Raw genomic sequence first — 15,712 nt, forward strand, 5'->3', positions numbered from 1 at the left:
CATCAACTGAGGAATGGATATCCAAACTATGGTACATACACACAATGAAATACTATGCAACCCTAAAGAATAATGTAGAATCTGCAAAACACCACATAACATGGATGAACTTGAAGGACCTTATGCTGAGTGAAATAAGTCAATCACAAAAGGACAAATACTGTATTAGTCAGTTATTATAAAAGACAAGGGAACACTTCTCCATGGAAGGACATTTTCTTTGTTGGTTACCAGGAGTTGGAGGGGAGGGGAGGGAATACTGTTAGATAGAGATAAGTTTTGATTTGGTTGAAGAGAAGGGCAATGTACCATTGTGAGTGATCATTTTAGTGGCATTGAGGAAGAGAAAGACATAGAGAGGTACGTGGGATGTACAGAAAACAAAGGTGAACCCTTTTGCACATATAGCTAGGCGTGGTCAGTGAAGGCAAACATGGGTATATGGGTGGATAGAGGGGTGGACAGGCTAAAATATTAGGTATGTATATGAAGTGGGAAGTGCACCCAAGAACATGTATAGCATTGACAGACAGTGGTCCAAAAACTTTATGTGTATGATCTGAATTCCCAGGTGTATAATGGGGCTGACAAGGGGCAAGGTTGTAGTCACTGCTTGGTCACAGCCAGCTACCCAGAGGGACCGAGTAGTTGAACCTGTGGGCTTGGGACCATAGTCACAGAGGACATCTAGCTCAATTGGCATAACATACTACACAAAACATTATTCCACCTCCTACTGTGGTGAGTAGCGACTGGGATCTTAAAAGCTTGCAAGCTGCCATCTAGATGCAACTATGGGTCTCTCCTCATCCAGAGCCAAGAAGAATGAAGGAAACAAAAAATTCATGGAAACAATTAGTCCTAGAGACTGGTACACCATCCGATCTGCAGCCTATATGACTGTGAGACCAGATGAACTAGATGGTGCCCGGCTACTACTGTCAAGCACTTGGAAGAAGATCTATGTAGGAGATCCTGGATAGACAGGGAGAACAATGTGGAACAAAACTCAAAATCATTTGGAAAAAAAAAGTGGGGACCAGGTTTGCTGGCCTCTTAGAGCCTGGTGGAATTACTGAGACTATGGCCCCTAGCTGCCCTTCAGGTCTGGAATTGAAAGCACACCTGTCACTTCCAGCCAAACAATAGATAGGCATATGAGTTGAACATTTACCTGAGGTAGATACACTCCTTGGAGAGAACAAGCGTGGGAGAAAGAAGGACTGCTCATGCACAGGGAGACAGCTCAGGGGGCAGGAGTGCATGGAGGAATGGACACAGGGAAGGGGTAACAGGAGGAAGTAGGAGGGGAGATGTTGCATTGTGGTAAATTGCGGTCAATGTCATGAGACAAAGTATATGTGAACTGCTGTATGGAAAGTGTTTTTGCTCTGTAAATTTTTACCCAAATCACAATAAAAAGAAAAAAATATATATACATGGTAGTTTCTATCCTTTATAATCTAGTATATATCAAAGAGTACAGAAGATACTTTGTGTTTATTTGCAAAACAAAGTCTAATTCAAGTCTCAAGTCATTATAAAATACCTAGCTGGATATTTAAAAGTTGTACAGAGAGTCGAACAATTCTTTATTATACAAGGCTGTCCTGGGCATTCAAGGGTGCTAGACTGACTACTAAATGCTAAAAAACTGTCTCCTGCAAAACTGAAACAAACAACTCCCTAAAACACACACACATACACTCACACACACACACCATACACAAGTGCTCACATTCAACAAAGTCTTCTGTGGGCAGTAACTCATAAGTGTGATCTGAGAGGTTCAGAGGGACCCCCTGAGCTTATCCCAATTCCTCAACTGCCATTTTTACCCACCCCAGAAATGCAATGTTCAAAGCACTGTGCAGCCAGAGTCTTGAAGGATTAGGGCTTCAAAAGTTACTATTAAAATGCAAATGTTCCTGCCTAAGCTAAGACCTCTAGTCCTTATCTAGTAACAGCCTAAAGGGCTTCTTTTAAGAGAAGGCTGTTTTCATTTTTTAACTGTGTAATTCTGTAAGGAAGCATAAAATAAACCTGGTCTTACTACATTTAGTTTGAGGGCTGACTCTGCAAGACTAGGGTTTCTAGGGGTAGAACCACACCTAGGAATTATCTCCCCAACAACCCTACCCCCACTTCTCCACCCCTGCCCCATCATCCTTTCATCCCCTCACCCTGCCCTGATGGCCTTTGCCTGTATATAGTAGATCTGCCACACGGGGTATAGCTGCTCATGTGTGGTCCAGGAAGCATCCTCTGTGGATATAATTTTGTCTTATAGATCTACTAGGAGTCCCTGAGCAGTGTAAACTGTTACGCACTTGACCACTAACTTTTTCACCAAAGACCTACCTGGAGAATGGGAAAGAATCTCCTCTGTTGCTCCCAAGTCTAACAAAAAACCAAACCCACAGCCATCAAGTCAATTCTAACTCACTGCAACCCTACAGAGTAGAACTGCCCCAAAGAATTTCCAAAGCTGTAATCTTTACGGAAGTAGACTACCACATCTTTCTCCCATGGAGTGGCTGGTGAATTTGCACTGCAAACCTTTTGGTTAGCAGCCAAGTGCAGCATCACCAGGGTTCCTAGTTGACTCAAAGTATCCTTATAAAATAATAACAATAGTAACTAACATATACAGCATTTACTATCTGCTGTGCTATATTATCAGAAGGAAGAAGGGACAATCTACTTCTGTAGTGATACTGCCCCAGAACCCAAGGAGGGGTCGCTATGAGTTGAGTCCGACTTGATAGCACATAACAACAACAGAACCGTGCTATATTAATACAGTTAATCTTCATAGGCAGGTAAGGAGTACTATCTCCATTTTATACATGAAGAGACTGAGGCCTGGAGAGATTAAATAATTTCCCTAGAGCCACATAGTTAATAAGTAGTCTGAAGTAATGATCAAAGTCTCAAACTCTCAAACTCACTGGACTCTTATTTAATTTTACATTTATTCTCTTTGAAATTTACCTGGCCACTAATTTATTTATGTCTTGGAAAAATGACAGCCAGAATGCTTCTTAGAAGTGAGGACAGTAAGACTTCCTCTCAAGTTCTTTGGACATGTTACCAAGAAAGACCAGTCCCTGAAGAAGGACATCATTCTTGGTAAAGTAGAGGATCAGGGAAAAATAGGAAGACCATCAACCAGATGAATTAACACCATGGCTGCAACAATGGGCCCAAATATAGCAAGGATGGTAAGGATGGTGAAAAACCAGGCAGTGTTTGGTTTTGTAGTGCATAGTCCATATAAACTCCAAAACCCGACTCACTGCCATTGAGTCAATTCTGACTCATAGCAACCCTCATTGGGTTTCAGAGACAGTAAGTCTTTACAAAAGTAGATTGCCCTATTTTTCTCCCATGGAACAGTTGGCAGGTTTGAACCAACCTTCTGATTGGCAGACAAATGCCTTAGGCACTGTGCCACCAGAGCTCCTTACATAGTCCATATAGAGTCTCTATTAACTGAGACTCAATGACACCTAACAACAATACTAATTTATTTCTACTACTTTAATTTTTAAAATGTAACATTCTGGGATTTTAAAACACTTTTACCCTACCACTCCTCTGAGAATTTTCCTCAGGAGACTTTGAACACCATCATCCTCATTCTGAAGGAGAGATTAGCTCTCTTAAAGTCTCTATCTGTTGAATGGCATGAAGGCAAGTCTGAGGGCTTTTGGAAAGATTATGCTCAATTTTCTTGAGTGAATCTTATGGTCCTTTAACTACAAGGTATCACAAAAGTTTCCCTTGGAAAGTGTGAGAGGCTGGTTACACTTCTCTAAGACAGGCGGTTTTATATACAAGATGCCCACACTTATACATTATAAAGCCCATGCCCCCCAAAAATCTGTTGCTGTCAAGTCAATTCAAACTCACAGTGACCCTATGGGACAGAGTAGAACTTCCCCAAAGGGTTTCCAAGGCTGAAAGAAGGTTTCCAAGAAGAAAGTAGATAGAGCTGATGCTTTCCTGGTCTTTAAAAAAAAAAAAAAGAGGAAAAAAGTGAGAATCTCTTACACTCACTGGTTGTACATCCTTAAAATCTTGATTTTAGTTTCCTCATTCTTCAACCATATAAAATTGGTGGGAGGAATAAAGTGAATGAGCCACATAGAATAGTTAGCCTTGTGCCTGGTCCTCAGGAAGAACTCAATACACACCATGGGAGACAGGTGTTTTGTTCTTTCATGTTGCCATATCTATCCATGTGTGTACTTTACTTGGTTTTGGACAATTTAAAGAGTAAGAAGCCAGTACATTGGACCTTCTAACTATTTCCAAATTTTGGAGAAAGCTACAAAAGCCACAGCACTCTGTGGGTAGAACCTCGAGCTCCTCTCAGCCAGTGGTGTCTCAAGGCACAAAAGTCCCTGTCAAACACCTCTCACTCTGGATTTGGCTGGAGGGATACCTCATGCATGGCCATTGGAGCTTTATTTCCTCACATTTTATTGATTTCAGTGAGCACATGTTCCTGGGGTTGACAGGCTGCATAAAAGAAATCAGCAGTACACTCCACCCAGATAGCTGATATAAAATTTGGAGAACTTTTTTTTTTTTTCTTTTTAATAAGATAAAGGAAGTGTAGATGTCAACAAAGAGATATAATCAGTTATGTGAGGGTGGAGCAATTGCTTGATTTCAGTTTTTATCTCAATTAAATATATCCAATTTTTCTGGTCAAATAGCGAATCATCATGGATTGAGATGAAAATTTGTGGATTTGTGGACTAATGGATGAACTAAAAATAAGGTAAACAGAGGGTTACTAGCTCAGGAGAACCCAAAAGTAATTTTGGCAATTGCTGTCTGTGATAGTTAAGGTTATGTGTCAACTTGGCTGGACCTGGTTTCAAGTGGTTGGGCCGCTAGGTCTAGTTATTCTTCATGATGAGACTAGTAATTAGTTCCATGGTGGAATCTACTGGAGCAACCCAGAGAGATGTGTTCTGCTTCCCATATATAAGAAGACAACTTTGAGAAAGGTCTCAGAGCTTTTTTGGTATGTTTAGACCCTGCATGTAGCTGAGTCTTCACTTAGCAGCCTGCCATGTTTGTCTGCTGATCTCGGGACTGTTTCTGGACTTGATCTAATGTCCTACTCTGTTGCTTAATAATCTTGGGACTGTGCCATTTTACTGGTTGACCTTGGGTTTGTCAGCCTCACCAGCCACCAGCTGTCTGAATTAAGGGAAGCCTCCAGCTTCAGTGGGCCAGGAGGAAGAGGCAGAGCTGAAGCCCAAAATCAAGGGGCTTTCACCCAGCCCCTAGAACTGGCACTTTGGACCCGGACTTCTAGGCTCCTAAATTGTAAGAGAATAAATTCCTGTTTGTTAGTCATCCATTTATAGTGTTTTCTGTTAGAGTTGTGCTAGAGAACCAAATACTGTCCACACTTTCTGAACATGCATAAACAATACATTATAATGATTCAGAGTTTTACTCTGGGGTTAGATTTTATGTGTTTGAATCCTAAATTAGACATTTACTAGGTGGTGCTCTAAGGCAAATTGCTTAACCTCTCTAAACTCTAGTTTTCCTATTAGACATAGATAATGATGGCACTTACTTCATAGGATTATTGCAGAAATGAATGAAATGCCAGATGTAAACTACTTGGCATAATGCCTGGCAAACAAAAACAAAAAATTGCTGTCTAGTCTTTCCAACTCATTGTGACCCCATATGTTACAGAATAGAACTGCATTTCATAGGGTTTTCATAAATGTGAGCTTTCCAAAGCAGAGCACCAGTATTTTCTTCTGAGGCACCTCTAAGTAGTTTCAAACCACCAATGTTAGTAGCCATGTACTTAACCATGCATACACTAAGGGATCAATAATTATTATTTTCTTGCTCTTCCCTCCACTCTACTTTTCTAACTTGCAAAACAAATAGCTGTACATTGATTGACAGTTTCAGAAAGCCCAGTGACTGTGTAGCTAGCACTGTGCCTCTCTTCCACCAGATTCCAGGTGTGTCTATAGAGATGGAATGGGGAATAGAGTAAGGGGGTACATATAACATTGCCCAGTTTAGCACTGCCCTGAATATTATCTCCAAAGAAGGAGGCAAACCAAGGCAAAACTGATGAGTTAACCAGATATGACACACAAAAAAACATTTCCTTCTCCTTTCTTGGTTTCAAATATATTTTGAGGCCATAGGTCTCTCCAATGCAGTCAGAAATGAGGGGCACAGAGGAGATGCCTGCTCCTGTAGGAAGCCTTGTCCAGCTGTGGATAGTGTTACTGCTCTTCTGTGAGTAGAGATTCATTAACCCTTTCTAGAGAGAGCAAAATGGGTCTGGAAAGCAGTTGAGGTGGAAGCTTTGGCAATCTTAATGGGGACATTTTCTAGGACAGGCACAAACCGTGGGTCATTTCCAAGGAACTCTTGTAGTGGGGATAAGCTGAAAACAAAGGAAGCTGGGCTGAACAGCACCTAAGCAGACAGCCAAAGTGACAGCCTGGCTTCTTCAAATCACCTAAGGATCCCTAGGGGTCAAGAATCCTGCCAAGTGAGGGAGGGGAGAGGAAAGAAAGATGCTGTTTCTCTCCTTGGGTCAGGCTACTGAGAAGAAGGCTGGCCCTTACAACTCCACAGACACGGACTTTGTCCCCACAACCAAATGGTAGCCCTCAGGTGTCCTGAAAGGCTAGGGGTAGACATTAACCTATCCTCTCCGGCCTTTTGCAGCTCCAGTTGGTGTGCTTGCAGGTGAGTGCTCCATCCTTGTTCCCTCTGCATTTCAGTGTATCTGGGCATTGTTCTCTCACTAATTGCTTCCTCTCATCCCAGCACCTCTGTTTTCTAATGGTTATGAATCTGTTCCTCCCTGACCAACTTGCCTCCCAACTCCACTGTGCCTTGTCTTCCCTCTTTCCTCCCCATTTGAAATTTTCACACATACCACTTCATTGTCTCAAGTCACCTTTTATACTTCTTATACTCACAACAATGTCTGCTGAACATCTGAATGTCTCAGCTTCTCTCCCAGGCACTTTCACATAATATCATTCAATTTTCATGACAATTTTAGGAGACAGGAATTATTATTGTTATTTTATAACTAAAAAGTCTGAAACTCAGAAAGATTAAGTGATTTCTTAGAGGTGACAAAATTAACAAGGGATGGGATTCCAAAATAGAACCCATGGACCAAAGTCTAATTTGCTTCCAACTATATGACTACTTCTTCATCACTATCTAGCCATTTTCTTAGCATTTATCCAAATCTTTACCACATCTCTTTGCTCCTGGAAGCCACTCAAGATTGGCCCTGTTAGTGCTTCCAACTGCCCTCAAGCATTATATATATTTTGTGCATGCACCTAGTCATAAAAATTTACAACTTGGAGATACCTTATACGTCATCTCATTCAACACATTCATTCATCCATTATTCACTCATTCATCCACTCAGTAAGCACTTAATGAACTTTTACAATCATGCCGGGCAATGGTTAAGCATAAAACACATTGTCACTGCCTGAAAAGAGATTGAGGTCTTTATTTTACAGATAGTGTAATCAAAATTAAGAAAATTAGAGTCTCACAGTAACTTGATTCGTTTGTTTAAATATTCCTGCATTTGTGTCCTGTTTTTCATTTAGATTGGAGTCATTACACTGTATCTCTCCTTTTAATCCTTCTCCAGGAAATCAGGACAGGGTCTTTTCATTAGCATTGTAAGGGTGCTAGATCAAGATTGATTGTTGTTTATGGGACTATTGGTATGTCTGTTCTTTGGAGCCTGGAGAGTTTTCAATTATTTTGCCCCCTCTATATCTTTTTCCAAGGAGCTCTGGTAGCGTAGTGCCTAAGGCATGTGACTGCTAACCAGAAGGCTGGTAGTTCAAACCCACCAGCCACTCCTCAGAAGGAAGGTTGGGCAATCTACCTCTGTAGTGATACTGCCTCGGAAACCCAAGGAGGGGTTGCCATGAGTTATATACTCGATCTCAGTGGTTTATATCTTTTTTCCAAGGAGCATGGTAGTACCATAGTTAAAGCACTGTGCTGCTAACCAAAAGGTTAGCAGTTCAAACTCACCAGCCTTTCACAGGAGAAAGATGTGGCAGTCTGCTTCTGTAAAGGATTTATAGCCTTGGAAACCCTATGGGGCAGTTGTACTCTGTCTTACAGGGTCAGTATGAGTCCAAATCAACTCAACAGCAGTAGATTTGTTTTTGGTATATCTCTTCCCACACTTTTATTTCTTTGAAGCTACCCAGAAGTCTACTATTTCCCTGGATCCCCCGTGGAATAGAATATTTAGAGGCGAGAGTGTGAAACTTATATGTAACAGACACAAGTCCCCTGAAGTCACGTTGACTAGGTGGTTCCACAATGACACCATTTTATCAAAGACAAATTCAAGTCTGGACATCACGAATGCTGGCCAACAGGACAGTGGAGAATACACGTGTCAGAATGGAAAATATAACTTGAGCAAACCTGTGTTCCTGGAAGTCTTCAGTGGTAAGTCTCAGGGTTGTGGGAATCTAGGTTCTCCCATGGGAGGAATGGCCCTCTGAAGAAGGGGAGGAAATAGGTTATTCCAAGGTTTAGGGGCACCAGGGTGGGATTCAGATCTTTCATGCGAGACTTGTCCAACTTGCTTTACCCCCTCTACTCTTTCTTCTAGCCTTTCTACCCTCTTTCGACATTGTGGTCATTTTCCATTTTATAATTCTACTCCATTTCGCTTTGATTCTCTTTTCTGCATTTGTGCAGATGTATATTATGTGATCAAATGGTATCTTAGATAGGTGGACATTGCAAAGAGCTGTTTTTGTGGAATAGAATTAAAAGATTTGATTTAAAGATTTGCTCTGCATAATCCATGTGCCACAACTTGAATATAAGATTGTATTCTTCATTATGAAAGATATTTGTGTACATTCCTCATCTCTTCTACTATTACTGAACTACAAATCTTACATTTATTTCATCCTTATCACTCTCCTATTGCCAGAAATTAGCACAGCACGTTTGGGTGCTGTTCTGTTACCTAGTGCTGCTCTGACAAGAATATACCACAAATGGGATGGCTTAAACAAACAGGAGTTTATTCTTACAATTGGGAGGCTTTAAGTCCAAGTTCAAAGTGCCAGGCTCTAGGGGCTGGGTGAAAGCCCCTCAACCATGGGGTCCAGCTCTGCCTCCTGCTCCTGGCCCACTGGAGCTAGAGACATTTATTCACTCAGACAGCTGCTGGCTGCTGAGGCTGAGAAGCCCCAAGGTTGACAAGGAAAAAGGCACAGTTCTGATGTTACCAAACCACACTACAGGCCATTAACTTAAGTCCATTGTAAGTGCCAAGGTCAGCAGAGCATAGCAGGCTGCTAAGCAATGACCCGGCTACATACAGGGTCCAAGCATGCCATAGGCTAGAGACCATTCCCAAGGCTTCTCCTTATATACAGGAAGCAGACCATATCCCAAAGGCAGCTACTCAGCTGCTTGTGGTAGATCCCACCATGGAATTGATTGTTAGTCTCATCATGGGGAATACCACCACCAGCTGTCCAGCCACTCACCCAGGCCTAGCCAAGTTGACACATGAACATGACTATCACAATTCCACCCCTTGTCAACTTGACCTCTGTACAGATCTTCATTGGGTGGCATCTGTACAGATCTGCTCCACTGAGTGGCTCCAGTCCCCTAGTTCCTTTAAGTGGCGACCTCACACCCTTGGCCTGGCAGGCCCTGTTCCTCTCCCTCTTGAGCATGGCAGCCCTACCCCCTCACTTTTGGGCAGCAGCTTGGCTCCATCCCATTGGCTCACATGAACGAGCAGCCCCACACTCCAGAGCCAAGTTGGTGAAGGCCTGGCTCTTTGAAACCTAGGGGGTTGTGGTGACTCCACCCCCAAAAGGCCATGGTCCTACCCTTTCAGGCTGAGGCAGCTCTGCTTCCATTTCTTTGCTTCTGCTTCTGCTGATTAATGCCAAAGGCAACCCACTCTGCGGGAAATCCTCCTGTCACAAAAGCACTCAGCTTTCTTGCTCCATGGGCCAGCCAACTTGCTACTCCATTTTATACCAGTCTCTTCACCAATTAATGCCTCAAGGCAACTCACTCTGCCGGGAAGCCACCTACCCAAAAGCATCAAGCTTTCTCCTCTGTGGTTGGTAAGGCTGTCGCTGTCTCATGCTGGTTTTCTCAGCTCTGCTTCTGCCGTCTCTCATGCCAGTCTCTGGGCTCTGCTCCTTCCATTTCTCATGCCAGTCTCTTGGCTCTGCTCCTGCTATCTCTTATGCCATATGCTGGGGTCTCTCTGCCAGGGTCTCAGGTCAAGGACGCACTCCACTCCTATTTGTGGCACTAGGTAACCAGAACAGGTGCATATGAGTTAGTCAATAGATGTTGAATGAACAGACTAGTAATTTCCTTTGCATGATTAGGTTACTGTTTTACTTTATATTTTTCTCTTGAGTGAAAAAAAAAAAGATGTTTCAACATTCATATGCAACTTCTAAATACAAAATAAAGAAAGAAAGAATGGATCTTAATTTGCTTGGAGTAGCTTCTAGAGAAGTCCTCAAGGATTGCTTCTAAATTAAATAAGCTTTCACTAACTTTCCATATTCCTGTTTTTGTAAATGCTTTTCAATTCTTTCAATGATATTAGTAAACAGAACTAGATTCTTATCTTTAATTGACTCATTATTGACAAATATTTGTTAAGTGCCTACTAACTTCTAGGCACTATCTTAAGCACTGGGGATACAATTTAAAAAACCAGACATAGCCTCTGCCCTCCTGGAACACAGAACCAAATGGGGAAAAGGACATTAAATACATAATCACACAATTAATTAATTAAATCATTACACATGTTCTGAAGGAGACTTGATGGTGCTGTGTTTAAGTGTTTGGCTGCCAACTGAAATGTCTGTGGTTTGAACTCAACAAGTGTTGCATGGAAGAAAAGACCTGGTGATCTGCTCTTGTAAATATAAACATTACAGCTTACAAAGTCCTATACAAAACTTAAAAAATAAAAAAACTCACTGCCGTTGAGTCTGTCCCAACTCATAATAACCCCTCGGGCAGTATCTCTATGGAAGTAGGTTGCCCAGCCTTCCTTCCCAGGAGTGGCTGGTGGGTTTGAACAGGCAGCCTTCTAGTTAGCAGTCAAATGTCTTAGGCACTATGCCACCAGAGCTCCCACAAAGTCCTATGGGGCCGTTCTACTCTGAGTCAGAAGTGACTCAACAGCACACAACAAAAATGACATGTCTTGAGGAACTTTTTGGCAAACTATGATTAATTGTAGAATTGGGAAGCCCCCATGAAGTGAAAGAGAACAAAACAGACATTTTTTCTGCACTACAACCCCCCAGGCAGATGAGATTTATTTCACTCTCAGTAGCACTATTCAGCAACGATGGATCTGAAGGGAATTCTGGGTTTCAGACTTTCCATGGATGGGCTGTGGAGAAAGGTCAGAGAGTCTCTATGCCCACAGACTGACTTTTCAGGAGGAGAGAGGACCCATCAATATAGAAGACAGGCTCTAAATGTTATTTTGACTTTCCTTTTTATATTGACCTTACCAGCCAAGAAATGGGTTAAAAATAATCCTTGGTTTCTGATACACATTCTTGCATGATTCTCTTTTATTTTTTCTGTGTATTTATCTGTTACTTTGTTGGTTTTCAGACTGGCTGCTCCTTCAGGTCTCTGCTGATGTGGTGACAGAGGGTAAGCCCCTCTTCATCAGGTGCCACAGTTGGAAGAACTGGTATGCCTACAAAGTGATCTACTACAAGGATGGCAAAGCCTTCAAGTACTGGTATGAGAACCACAACATCTCCATTGCTAAGGCTACACTCAAGGACAATGGCACCTATCACTGTGAGGGCAGCATTCAGAAGTTGAAGCATACCTCTAATTCTGTCACCATTACTATAAAAAGTGAGTTGGCAAAGGAAAGGGGAAGGATTCCATAGCAAGAGAAATTAGAGAGAACATCTGAGTCTGAGTGATTGCAATGTGTAGAGTGGGGGCAGCTACGATCCTTTGAAAAGAAACCTGGGGTATAGCATGTTTTTTAATTTCTGTCTAAGATTCTTTACTTGCTAAATGGTAATAGTAATATCTACTCACATTATGGCATTTTTATAAAGATTAAATGGGATAATATTTATGAAATGGCTTTGTAAACTGTTAAGGATTACCCAAGCATAACAGATTGTGATTGCTATTTGGATCTCAAAGACATCTGTTGCTCCTGAAGGGAATACTTATATTTATCAAATTGAAAAAGAGTTTAAAAGTTTAAGGAACAAAGGTTGTGAACAGCTTGAAGAGCCCATTCCAGCCCAGGAGGTCGGGAGAAGGAAATCAACCAATCAGCAGGCTATGAGCCTGTGTATTCAGAGACGAGGGAGATGGCTTGATGAGGAAAGGATAGACAGGTGGGCTACCTCCATGACTCATGAGAAAAACTGTTCTCTCTAAACTTTGAATGACAAGAGAGGGAACTTCTGAAATATTTTCCTCACAAGTACGAAATAAGACTTCTTGCTTGGCGGGCTTTACTCATACTAAAGTCTAAAAGCATGAGACCAGAAGTCAGAATTAGGGTCTAATGCCAGTTCTCTGTTAACTAATTGGAGAGCTTGGTGCTATTTCATTATCTCTGGGTTTATAAGGAGTTCTTGTGGCATAGTAGGTAAAGCATTTGCTGTTAATCAGAAGGTTGGTGGTTCAAGCCCATCAGCTGTTCCACAGGAGGAAAATGAGACAAATCTACTCCGTAAAGATTTACAGGCTTGGAAACCCAATGGAAGCCTCTATGAATTGGAATCAACTCAGTGGCTATGGGTTTGATTTTTGGTTTTCTGGACTTAAAATAAAAGATTTTATTTAGAGTCCATTAGAATTATTTGGAGAACTTAAAATGTATATATTGATATCTGTGCTCTCCCCTCTAGATTCTGATTTAATTGTCTTGGAGTGAGGTCTGCACATCGATATTTTCAGAAACTCTTCCTGGTAATAGTAATGTGCAGCCAGTGTTGAGAACTATTGGTCTAATTGATTTCTAAGTGATTTTTACTTAGATTGATTTCTTAGTGATTTCTGGGGCTCCATGATTCTAGAGTGATCACAAAACCAATACTTTGTAACACAATAACAGAACCACAAAACAGTATAATTAGGAGACAAGTAACAGATCATCTAATCCAAGATCTTCATTTCACCCAACATGCTTGCAAGAAATGATGATTTATTAATTAAGAAATAAGGCCTTGCTCTCTCTCTGCTTTCTTCCTACCCCCCAAATCATATGTGAATGCTGGTCTTGCCAACCCCAAGAAATTAATCATTTTTCCTGTGACCATCCTTGTTTAGGTACATGGGCTACAGGAATTGTTGCACAAAGGTTTTGGGTAAATACTCAAGACCCCCAGGAATCTGGGGAGCACATATTGAGAGATGCAGTCCTTTGAGTGTTTTCTCTCTGCTACTGGACACCATATCATGCTAGAAGATGGAGGACCATGATGGGTCCTTTGCTTAGGGAGGATGGAATCCTGAATATCATTTTTCAATTCTTAATATAAATTATGTTTCTTGTTGTCACTGCAGCTCAAATTAACAACCACTGGATACAATTTTTTGTCCAGTTGCTGGTGGTGATCCTGTTTACTGTGGACACAGGGTTGTTTATCTTGACCCAGCAGCAATTCAAATTGTTCTTGGAGATTAAGAGGACCGGAAAAGGCAACAAACGTCTGGATCCAAAATGTAAACTAGACTTCAAAGAGAAATGATGTCACCTCTCAAGAAATGTTTGCATCAGCAATTTTTTTTTTTTTTTTCCCCAGCAGCAACCATTGCTTCTCCTCCCCAATCCTGAAGATCTCATTCCAAAACCCCTGAACACACTTTATTGTCTGGCTCTCCACTCACAGCTGCTCTCCCCAGTCTCTTCTAGTTCCTAATTGATACTTGTAGTTTGAAGTAAGGATTTCATCCCATTTCCAGTTACTGCCAGAGTTGAGATACTAGATTGGTGTAGAGCAAATAAGAAGCAAACAGACAGGCAAACAATATGTGTAAAACCCAACTCTTACTCAATCCTAAATATTTTGATTGGTGAGCATTCTTCAGAGCTTCTTAGCTCCAGGTATAGAATCCTATTTCCATTCTTGTCCACCCAAGAATTCTTCCTAATGCCCCCTAATTAGGTCAGAGGAGCAACCAAACCAAAGGAAAAGAGATCATTTCCTCTCCATCTGTTTCCTTGCTCACTCTTTTCCGTAAGCTATGCTATCTCTGCTCTTTGGGAAATCCTAAAATTCACAAATGAGACACATGAAGAGGGGGACATTGTCAAATATAGCTCACAACATACATAGAAACATTTGTACTTAAGGCTTTGCAGAACTTCTTCATTAAACCAATGGAAACTGGTTAAGTGGCATGTAATAATAAGTGTGTAATAAATATTGTTGAATAAATGGAAAAATGAATAGATTCATTTATTAGCATCTGTTAAAGAGAAGTATAATTTGAATAAAGTAAACATGGAACTGTGCAACATGGTGCTTCCAGTACTCAAGGCTTACTACCTTCTTTTTTGCTTCTAGAGACAAGAACCTTGAAGTTCTAGGTTAGAAATGTCCTCTTGTGACCATTGTAGGGATGATTTTTTTCCCTGAGTGATGTTCCAGGTCATTAGTTATCATAGTTCACTTCCACCTCATCTTCTATCCTCACTCAAAGCTTAGAAGGGCTATGGATAGATCTGTGGTCTGGAAGTTCAAGCTGCTCACTGGCTGTGTGATTGGCGTAAGTTATTTGCCAGTGTCTGAGATTCTATTTCTTCTTTGTAAAAAGATGGTTTGGGACTAGATGATCTCTAAGATCTCTTTGAGTCTGTAAATTTTACCATTCAGTTGCTTGCAAACCCAGTTCTTATATTACCTAGACATAAAAGCTCAGAATGAATTGCCTAAGAAGTGCCAATGTGAATTTTTCCTTGATCCCCCTACACATTAGCCTCTCCTTTCACTTTTCTCTTCCATATATATGAATTCCAGCTTTGTTTCAGATCTGTGACTACTATTTCTACCCATTTTCTTCTTTATTTTCACATATCTACTAACCCAGAGGGAATGTAGAACAGAGTTAGGCCTTAAATATTTTGTGGGTCCCCAAAATATGTAATTTTTAAATATGTCTTTTTCCTTTAAAACACATGAATACCTTTTATCTAGGCCCAAAAGAGAATGTGTCCATTACAGAGATGATTGGAATCTAAATAATTCACCCCAGCCTTACCCTTGGGGCCTTCTTGTCCCCTGTCCTATCTCTTGCCTAATTGTCTAGCCTAGTCCCTATAGAAAAACTTGTTCTTCCATAATTGCTACTCCAAAAAGGCCACCACAGATTTCATGAACTCTCAATAGCTAGGGGTTTACTTTTGAAAATCAAGTTATTAGCTTCCTGCTCTTGGCCAATGGAAGATAAATTCCCTTGGCTACCTCCAGAGTGGAGACTCAGAAAAAGATTCACCTTGTCAGCATGTCAGGGAAATGAGTATCTGCTTGTTCATTCTTCTCATTAAATGGGAAATGGTAACAACAGGAGCATCTTTTGAACTCAGAGATGGAAGCCTTACATTGAGGATGGATGAGGTACATGG

At 41.2% G+C, this 15,712-nt stretch overlaps 2 protein-coding genes across 2 annotated transcripts in view; one reads left to right on the top strand and one right to left on the bottom strand.

Annotated features, from left to right (window-relative positions):
- LOC103202843 (olfactory receptor 10J1-like) overlaps positions 1-15,712 on the bottom strand; it is a 64,335-nt gene that overhangs the window by 41,864 nt on the left and 6,759 nt on the right.
- Positions 6,246-13,835, top strand: FCER1A (Fc fragment of IgE receptor Ia). Its single transcript, XM_042781908.1, has 5 exons — positions 6,246-6,300; positions 6,739-6,759; positions 8,269-8,523; positions 11,716-11,970; positions 13,651-13,835. Exons 1-5 carry the CDS (start codon positions 6,246-6,248, stop codon positions 13,833-13,835), a joined length of 771 nt encoding a protein of 256 aa, XP_042637842.1.

The sequence above is a fragment of the Orycteropus afer genome, unplaced genomic scaffold (assembly GCF_000298275.1).
Source record: "Orycteropus afer afer isolate SDZICR_OR568_19922 unplaced genomic scaffold, OryAfe1.0 scaffold00193, whole genome shotgun sequence".
Lineage (NCBI taxonomy): Eukaryota > Metazoa > Chordata > Mammalia > Tubulidentata > Orycteropodidae > Orycteropus > Orycteropus afer.